The sequence below is a fragment of the Dreissena polymorpha genome, chromosome 1 (genome assembly GCF_020536995.1).
Source record: "Dreissena polymorpha isolate Duluth1 chromosome 1, UMN_Dpol_1.0, whole genome shotgun sequence".
NCBI classification, from domain to species: Eukaryota; Metazoa; Mollusca; class Bivalvia; order Myida; family Dreissenidae; genus Dreissena; species Dreissena polymorpha.
In genome coordinates this window covers 167,859,130-167,868,910 of record NC_068355.1, presented here as the reverse complement: position 1 = coordinate 167,868,910, position 9,781 = coordinate 167,859,130, and the positions used below count along the sequence as shown (strand labels likewise).

Below are 9,781 nucleotides of genomic sequence, written 5' to 3'. Positions count from 1 at the left end.
GGATTTCAATGAAACTTTACATGAAGTACTTGCTACTTTCATTGCGCATATTGCCCGGAAGTTCGGATTGTAAATTTTAGCGGAGCTATCAGACGAGTGATTTTAGCTCAGCTCATGTCGTGAGACATTCGTTTTCGACACGCGGTGTTCAATACAAGCTCTATTAACTAATGAAGTATAAATGTATAATAACTTTTTATATTATTTCAGATGAAGGAAGCAATTAGGAGAAAAAGGAAGCAATTAGGGTGCTTGCCCAGGTCGAAGTACGACATTATTGTCAGATGTTTAAACGGATCGTTCGATGTCCCTGTGAAGAAACGGGCACCTGAAGAGAATAATTGTTTGGCCATGATTAGAAAACGTAAGGACTTCGAGCTTGGTGACCGGGGTTCTTTATTGTGTGGCGGAAATCAAGTCCTTGTGAAAGAAGATCTTCCTAGATTTGTTGAGAAGATGTTCATGGAAAACAAAGGATGTGGAGCAAGGGTTATTTACAACAAACTGAAAGTAAATTACACGGGGTTCTCGGAACAAGCTATCCTTGAAATACTGTACAATAGCAAGTATTACCATGAGAAGTATCCGAGATTTACAAACAAGCCAAAGCCAAAGACAATTACAGAAGAGGAACCAGGCAAAAGATGGCAGATTGACATAATTAACATGAAAAATCAAAGTGTTAGCTACAAGGGGTCCACATACAGTTATATTCTACAAGTCGTGGACGTTTATTCTAGGTACGTTATGCCAAAACCCCTGAAAACGAAGAGTTCGCGTGAAGTTGCAAAGGCATTAGAGGACGTGTTGATGGTTAACCTTGCCCCTGACATCATCCAATGTGACAACGGACTGGAATTTAAAGGCCCTAGTATGAAACTTTTGTTGAACAAGTACAACATCAAAATGATCAATAGTAGGCCGTATCATCCTCAATCACAGGGCAAGTGTGAAAGGTCAAACAGTGTTATAAAGGCCAAGATTCTATTTGCAACAAAAAGTAAACGTGGATTTAACTGGGTCGAAGGGCTTCAAGATTTAGCCTATGCCATAAACACAAGTTTCAAACGAGTTCTTGGGGGTCTCACGCCCTTTGAAGCCTACTACGGAAGAAGTCATGTTTTTACCAAAGAACGTCATAGTTCTCGTGAAATAAAGAAAACCATACGGCGAGCAAATAAAAAGGCTTACAGGTCGCTGTTGAAAAACGCAACTTCCCCAAGCAAGTACAAAGTAGGAGAGACAGTATTAATTCGCTATCCCTTTCGAAAATCCAGGGTGCCAACCAAAAGATATGTTATCGAAGGCAAGGTAGAAAAAGTAAAACGAAATGGTGTTTATATCGTGTCATTTCAAGTACCGAACAAACCCGAACTTGGATTCGTAAGCAAATCGGTTGGGGTCGAAAACATGACTAGCCTAACTGTTGCGTTAGAGAAACAACGAAAAATTAAAAAACATTCATTAAAACAGAACCGCTCAGAGAAACAAAATCACAGAACTAAGTACTATCATGTTTTAACACACCATGAAAATCTGCAGTTGTTGGATGGGGTGAATATTGCCATGGACCCAAATCCGGATGGAAATTGTCAATTTGCTGCTATATCGCATCAACTTGGTAAAATTGGTATATACAAAGACGTAGATGCTTTACGTAAGGAAGCAGTCCATCACATTGTAGAAAACAGATATTTCTATGAAACTTTTGTCTATGATGAAACATTTGATGAATACGTTAAGAATATGTCTAAGAATGGGACATACGGCGACAACCTCACGCTCATTGCACTTATGAGAGAATATAATTTGCAGTGCCTGGTAGTTTCTACCCGAGGACTAGAACACTCATCAATTGTGTCAGCAGATGGAAAGTTCGATGGTGATGTTGGAACAATTGCATTGGGGTATTTCCCAGAAGGATTTGGCATGCATTACGTTAGTATCCGTATCAATCAACGCGTGTACAAGGACATAATATCACGCTTAGAACAGTCGTATGACAACGGTGACTCTGGCGACAGCGCTGCGTCTGGCGACAACGCTGCGTCAGGCGACAACGCTGCGTCTGGCGACAACGGTGACTCTGGCGACAACGGTGACTCCGGCGACACCGCTGCGTCTGGCGACAACACTGCATCTGGCGACAACGCTGCGTCTGGCGACAACGGTGACTCTTGCGACAACGGTGACTCCGGCGACAACGGTGACTCCAGCGACAACGGTGACTCTGGCGACAACGGTGACTCCGGCGACAACGCTGCGTCTGGCGACAACGGTGACTCCGGCGACAACGCTGCGTCTGGCGACAACACTGCATCTGGCGACAACGCTGCGTCTGGCGACAACGGTGACTCTTGCGACAACGGTGACTCCGGCGACAACGGTGACTCCAGCGACAACGGTGACTCCGGCGACAACGGTGACTCCGTCGACAACGCTGCGTCTGGCGACAACGGTGACTCCGGCGACAACGGTGACTCTGGCGACAACGGTGACGTCTCTGTGTGTTCAGCCCTGAAAGAGCTTCAAGATATGATAAACAATAGGAGGGCACAGAAGCGAACGACTTTTCCATTTCTGATGTTACCACTTCACATTCAAGTTGAAATTTTTAAGTTCTGCATACAATCAAACCCGTCAATCCAGTTTGTGTTGGCGAAGGTCGGCAAACCCTTTAGAGATTTAATAAGGTCAATGAGTTTGCAAACACCTAGAATTTACATTCGGCCGGATATTGGACTAGATACTAGTAACAGAAATCCTGTTAGCGTTCGTTTCCTATTAACAAGAGCGGGCAGAAACAGCGGTCTTATTTCGGCAATAAAAGAAATCATCAAGGGGCCAAAATGGGCAAACGCATGGCTGCGTTTGCGTGTTAGTGGAATCGGTTGGTATGATATCATAGATGTCATGTACAGACATTACAGGTGAAATATACATGTATATCGGTGTTTGGAAACCTGTTATGTTATTTTTGTGATTGATGATTATGTTCTTCTACCGGAAATTTGTTGTCATTTGCTCATTTACTGGTAACTTTTTACGAAGCACATTTGGGATATTTTGGCTGCTACTAAAATGAATGTATATATGTATATTATGTCTTGTCAAAATGCTACAGTTGGATTAAAATTTAAATGCTGTTCTATGTTCTTCAATATTACTTTGAAAAATCCTGTCAGTATACCAATAAATGAAAAAAAGTACAAGTTTGTTGAATCTCTTGAATGAAACAAATTATAAAATACAAAATGTAAAATGAATATGTGATGATGATGATGACAAAACATTTGTGATGATGATGATGGTAAAAAAATTGTGATGATGATGGTGGTGGTGATGATGATGACAGTGGTTATGATGATTGGGGTTTGATGATTGTGGTGATGATGATGATGATGATGATAATGATGATGATGATGATGATAACAAACGTTTTGGGATGATGATGACAGCGATGTTTATCGGACGATGATGATGGTTATAATGATGATGATAAGTTTTTAGATGATGATGACGGCGATGTTTATCGGCCGACGATGATGATAATGATGATGATGATAACAAAATATTTGTGATGATGATGATGGCGATGTTTATTGGCCGATGATGATGATGATATTCTCATCGTCGTCATCATCATCACAACATCCTCATTATCGACCGAAAACATCGCTGTCATTATCATCACAAAAAAAGCTTTTGTGATCACCATTACGATCATGATAATGGATATGATGATGTTGGTTTTGATGGTGATGATGATGGTGGTGTTGGTAAAGATAACAACGATGATGATCATTGGGGTGTTGATAATTGATGTGATGATGATGATGATGATGAGATAACGATGATGATGATGATGATGATGATGATGAGATAACGATGATGATGATGATGATGATTACGATGATGAGTGTGTATCATATTCGGAACGAATGTGGTACATTTTTCATCCGAATATGGTACAAGTTTGTACCATATTCGGTCAGGCATTTTACCCCAAAACTGCAGATACGTATATGGTACAATTAGACAGTTGTACCATATTCGGCCGAATATGGTACAAACTTGTACATATTCGTTTTTGTACCAAATACGGTCCGACACAGCCACCATGCACATGATTTTTTTTATATTTGTTAATTTGTTAATCTGCATACCGGTACTTAATTTTGTCCAGAGCATATCTCAAAATCTCAAAGAGCTACCAACCTGAAACTTCGTAGAGCTGATAATCAGATCCCTTTTACATTGTGTGCGATGCACAAGAACCGCAACTCGTGTTGACATATTTCAGAGCAATTGATAGTGTGCATGTGTGAACATAAATATTGCCCTCATCATATCTTAATCACTCAAAAAGGTGTCAACTTGAAATTCAAGAGGGATGTAGATCTCTATAAGTGGATACGCAGTGCCTAAAAAAACACAAACCTAGTTTTAGAGTTAATGTCCTTTGGGGTTTTTATTTCAAAATCTTTTCTGTGGCATATCATAAGCTAAAGAGGCCTCAACTTGAAAGGTGTGTATTGTTCAAGTTATGGGGATGTGCGTTGCATAAAAATTACGACTCTTGCCCCCATTTTCCTAAAATCATCTCTCTTTCTTTTTTTCTTTCTTTTTTGTTGTATATATTTCCGGAGCATGTCTTGAAACCTAAAAGAAGTATCAAAATGAAGCTTCCCAGGCATGTAGATCATTTATATGGGATGTGCAATGCGCCAGAACCACAACTCTTGCTCCACTATTTTTAAGTTATTGTAATATGTTAATGTTTGTACTAGAAAAGTTCTAGTATTTTGACATAATGACTGTCCAGCCTACACCCATGTATTTGTCCAATAGCTTAGCATCCGTGAACGATGGACACATTTCCAGTGTTGATGAAAAACGCCGTTCGAAATTCTGTAAGATGTAAACATAAAGCCCCGTTATATTTTACGTCTATATGAGTTAAGTGGAAATAATGCGATCTTCACATTTCTATCTTCGTGGTCGTGTAAATCTGGGTAAATGCAGAATTGAGGGTGGCGGATGAATTTCATTATTCCCACTGCTGTTTGTGCCACTGGGCAGAATATGTAAATGTGGTGCTATTTGTTTGATATTTCTTTTCGCAGTTCGGATTTCTTCGGATTTCGTTAACTGTTCAGCAGAATCCAGTAACTCGGTAATTGATTGGCTGCTAGAACTGTCAGAAGACATGACGTCATTGTCACACTTGCTAGTTCCCGGCTTTTGTGGCACTTTTCTGAAGGGTGGCGGGTGGAGACGGGACGGATTGTACACCCTGGGAGTTGGGAGTGGGGGTGTTGGCTCTGGTATCTCGTTGTACGTCCCTGCAACAAAGACATAGACTGAAAACATCACATTAGCGTGTTTAATGATAATATTATATATATGGTAAGTTGATAACGTCTTCACTTTAACTAAGAACAAATTATTGTTTTCAAACTACCCAAATTTCAACACAATTAGTCACGATTCTTAGCGAAGCATCGAAACGCGAAGAAGTAATAAGATAATCTTCGAATCATGTAGGAATTGGGAAAAGGGGCAATATCGTTGTTGAGTTTCAAATTTCCAACTCTGTCTCTTTACTTATTCTTCAGACAGTTTGTATGCCCCAAATTTTAGAGAGAAAGGGGAATGAATGTCTGTCTATTTCCGTCCGTCTAACTCCGTCAGCACTTCCGTTCATCCTTCCCTCTGTCCATACTTCATTCCTTTTGCACGAGTCGCCAAAACTAAAAAAAATATTGCTGCTAGATTTATGAAACTTTGCTAGTATTTCAACAAGCGTGCGAAATTGCACACCTCCTTATTCGGATGTTTCAGACATGACCGGAATAATGGCCCCCTTTTAGGCAAAATCAAATACATTGGGTTTTGACATTGTGTCAAGCGCAACTCAAAAAGTATTGCTTCTAGAGGGCTTTTGCATAACAAACATAGTATTTGCTATAGGAATATCGCATCTGAGTCATTGGCTACGCATGTTTTCGAAAAAGGCGGATTTGATGCCCCTTTTAAAATGAAAACAAAAACACCTTACGTAGTACTTGTATCGAGCGTATATAAACAAATGTGTTGGTGCTAAAGGACTGAAACATTACCAAGCCTGCTAACATGCGCTCTTTAATATTGCAAGACAACCCTAGTCATTTCTCCTTTTTAAGCAAAAAAATGACCTTTTTATACTTGTGTAGAGCGTAACCAAAAATATAACTACTGATAACTGCTGATAATTTACCTATGAACCAGTGTGTGCAGATGCGAATGCACCCATTAGATTATTTCCGTTGTTTTTTTTTTATATCTTTTTTATATAATTGAAGTTTTCGGTCTATAGTGGAATGTGGAGGTAACCGTGGCATACGTCACATTTCTTGTTATCTTTATATCTTGTTAATCGCCTGTTGTGCATGCTATCGAAGTGAATAGTGCGTACGAAGTTGTTGTTTATGAGCGGATTAACCCCAATAAAATTAACGAAAAGTAGGGCCGCCCGAAAAGTATGCGAAACGCGATTTTGGAAAACCGGGTTAGATATATGTGCGTACAAAGTCGTCCCACATTATACTGTGCAGTCCGCACATGCTATTCAGGGACGACACTCTCTGCCTAAACAGTTGGGATTTTTTTGTTTAGAAGAGACTTTCTTTATACGAACAATCCATAAAAGCGGAAAGTGGCGTCCCTGATTAGCCTGTGCGGTCTGCACAGGCTAATCGGGGATGACCCTTTACACACATGCATTATGCCCCGTTTTCCATAGCGATGCTCATATCTTCAATTCGACATAATACCGCCTGGAGTCGAGTTTGAGCGCTCACTTGCTGATATGGTGGGGATCTGCCTCACGGCGTTCTGGGACTTGTACTTGTTGCACAGGATGCCGACCACAATGGCGACTATGAGAAACAGAAGAATGCCGCCGAACACTCCACCCACTATGGCGAAAGGTCTACAAGAGAAATACATTAGCCGCGCTCAGTGAAAACGTGGTTAAATGCATTTGCGGTCCGCACCGACTTATAAGGGACGACACTGGATGCTTTTATGGTATTTTAGGTTTAACGGATGTCTCTTCTTTGCGAAAATCTTGTTTAGGCGGAAAGTGTCGCCCCTTATTAGCCTTTCGAAATAATGTAACAACATGGCAGGTTCGCCTTGGTAAACTTACAAGTGTTAATAAAGTACATATTTAGTCCGAAGTTTTAGAAGTTTTATTTTAGCGATGTCAGGTTCAACATTAATATTGTAAATTCGTGTTAAAAAACTTCTATTTAAAACTGTTATTTTAGTCATATTTCCTTAACTAAATATTGCCTCATACTATCAGCTATGAACTAATTATTCTTATATGCAAATGCAAAATGGCGAATGAACATTGATAACACAGCTATAAGGTTTAAATATGAGCTCTGATTGAAACTTGGACAATGATGAGCAGGATGCTGTCTTTATTCAATTTATAATTGCGTGTGTGTGCGTGTGTGTATTTTTTTATAATGCGATTTTTATAGTGATTTGACATTAATGTTTTTTATTCGTTTGCGTGTGAATTTGTATGCTAGTTTTTGTATTACATTAGTAATTCAAAAATACTAATTATGTTTCCATACATTAGATATATACTACGTCCGGACGCTAAGATTCTATTGAACTCGCAGACCGCTAAAGACTTACCGAAACACTGCGGTTGGTTGACCAGAAACAATATCAATAATAATACTTGTTTTTACATTTATATCAAAACACAAACAATACTGTGGGCATTTACATGATACATTGTATGATTAAAACATAAAACTTATATGTTTAAACCTCGGCGTCGATAAATTCGAGCTCGTTTTTGCCTAGTGGTAACGCTCGCATTCGCATTCACTCGCGGATCGCAAGTTCGATCACCCACTCAACGCTAATAATTAGTATTATGTTGCTATAGCAGAGCAGCAGGTGGCCGCGTTCTTACCCGGTGCAGCAGTGTCTGGCCTTGAAGTCTCCGCAGCAGCCGTAGCGGCTACACTGCAGCACGCTGGTCCGCTGGGACTTGGAGAGGTCCAGGTACTCGCAGTCATCTAGGGTGTCCCCTCGAACCAGACCTGTAAACAGCGGCAGCGGAAGGATAAACAAAAGCATCGTCAACATCATCCCAACCATCATCATCATCATCATCAACAACAACAGCAACAATATCATCATCATCATCATCATCATCAACAACAACAACAACAACAACGCCAACATCATCATCATCATCGAAAACATCATTCACCAATGTCTTCGTCAATCTCATCGTTAGCAGTAGCAGCGTCAGCAGCGTTGGTTATTATCATCATAATCATCATCGTCATCAGAGTTAGTTGAATCATTATTATGATTCTCATATCATCGTCACTATTGTTGTTTTAACCAGTATCCGACATCGAAAAATAGATTTAAACGAATAATTAACGGATAAAGAGATTTAGTTATCTATTTAAAACAGATAATAATAGTTCATCAAAACGTCTACGCGTTAACTAACCGGCATACAAAACTTACACGCAACTAACAATCGATGAAATGCGTTCGTTATATATAATAAAATAAGAAAAAATATACCATATAAAGTAATCCAACATAAACCTGCTAGGCCGGTTTTCGAGGCCACTGTCATGTTTTGTAAAAAGTTGAAATCCGAATCCATCCATTCTGCGAAGTCAAAAGAAGCGATAACGTTTTGAATGCAATCACAAAGTGAAAGCGTTTCGCCATTCTTTCACATTTGATTTCTCCTTAATGTAAATTAATTTATCTTCGAGATTATGTGCAGAGTTTGCCCGAGTTTAATCCTCTAGACGACTTAACGGTGAAATGGTATCGTTATCAATATATTTGTGGTGAACATGTAAAGAAAAATAACACGTTGGTACCCTTTTGGCTCGACTATTTTCACTATTGTCGAGCTGTCTTTAACGCCCACTCGTCGGTGTTAAACTGTCCACTGTCATACTTTTGATAGACATCATCAACCGTAACATCAAGAATATCTCTCTCCATAGCGAGGCATTGTATTTTCACAGAATTATTCCACATTTTGCAAATAGCGTTTAAGTTTTTGTTCATACGTCTTAACACTAACACTACAGAACTTTGACAACTGTGAGTACATCCATGTCCCAGACTACAGAACTTTGACAACTGTGAGTACACTATGTCCCAGACTACAAAGCGTGACAACTGTGAGTACATCCATGACCCAGACTACAAAGCGAAGGCTAAACTGTCTCATATAAAGGGTTAACCCTTTTTCACTAAGATTTTGACACATTTAAGTTCCTTAGAAAGTTACGTTAATTAAATACCTTTCTTACTTAATTGAAGTTTTAAAGGCTTCATTTCCAACCCTTCAGATAGTTAACTGATGAGCAGCGAACAGCATAAAACCTGAACAGACTGCGAGTTATTCGCAGGCTATTCTGGTTTTATGCTGGTTGCAAAAGCCATTTTTAAGTTGCTTCTTATGGGGGGAATGGTTAAGCTATTTTCTATTTTGATAAAGATGTGCCCTTTCTAAAAAAAGAAGTTATCCACAACTATTAACGTCAAAACTATACAGAAGTTGTTCCGTTGAAACAATATATTTTAATTTGTTGACACATTTATGCTCCTTTAAGTATGAAATTCATGTTAAAGTGTAATTACTTTTATTGGCATTTATCTTTACAATGTTCATTATTGGGTTGTCTCTCTTAATCTCCTTATTTCTATAGGCTTTATGAAAAGT

The 9,781-nt window shown here is 39.3% G+C and overlaps 1 protein-coding gene across 1 annotated transcript; it reads right to left on the bottom strand.

Annotated features, from left to right (window-relative positions):
* Nucleotides 1-4,123: 4,123 nt before the first annotated feature.
* LOC127860217 (uncharacterized) lies at nt 4,124-9,177 on the bottom strand. Its single transcript, XM_052398140.1, has 4 exons — nt 8,617-9,177; nt 7,985-8,114; nt 6,843-6,973; nt 4,124-5,345 (listed from the first exon to the last, which is right to left on the bottom strand). Exons 1-4 carry the CDS (start codon nt 8,699-8,701, stop codon nt 4,990-4,992), a joined length of 702 nt encoding a protein of 233 aa, XP_052254100.1. The 5' UTR covers nt 8,702-9,177; the 3' UTR covers nt 4,124-4,989.
* Nucleotides 9,178-9,781: the final 604 nt, after the last annotated feature.

What these genes read in the sequence shown, in the direction of transcription:
- LOC127860217 (XM_052398140.1), bottom strand. Translation starts at nt 8,701, where the DNA reads ATGGATTCGGATTTCAACTTTTTACAAAACATGACAGTGGCCTCGAAA. An exon ending in ATGTTGGATTACTTTATATG is followed by an intron (nt 8,115 to 8,616) that starts GTATATTTTTTC and finishes CGCTGTTTACAG; the next exon opens with GTCTGGTTCGAGGGGACACC. An exon ending in GATCCCCACCATATCAGCAA is followed by an intron (nt 5,346 to 6,842) that starts GTGAGCGCTCAA and finishes TCTTTGTTGCAG; the next exon opens with GGACGTACAACGAGATACCA.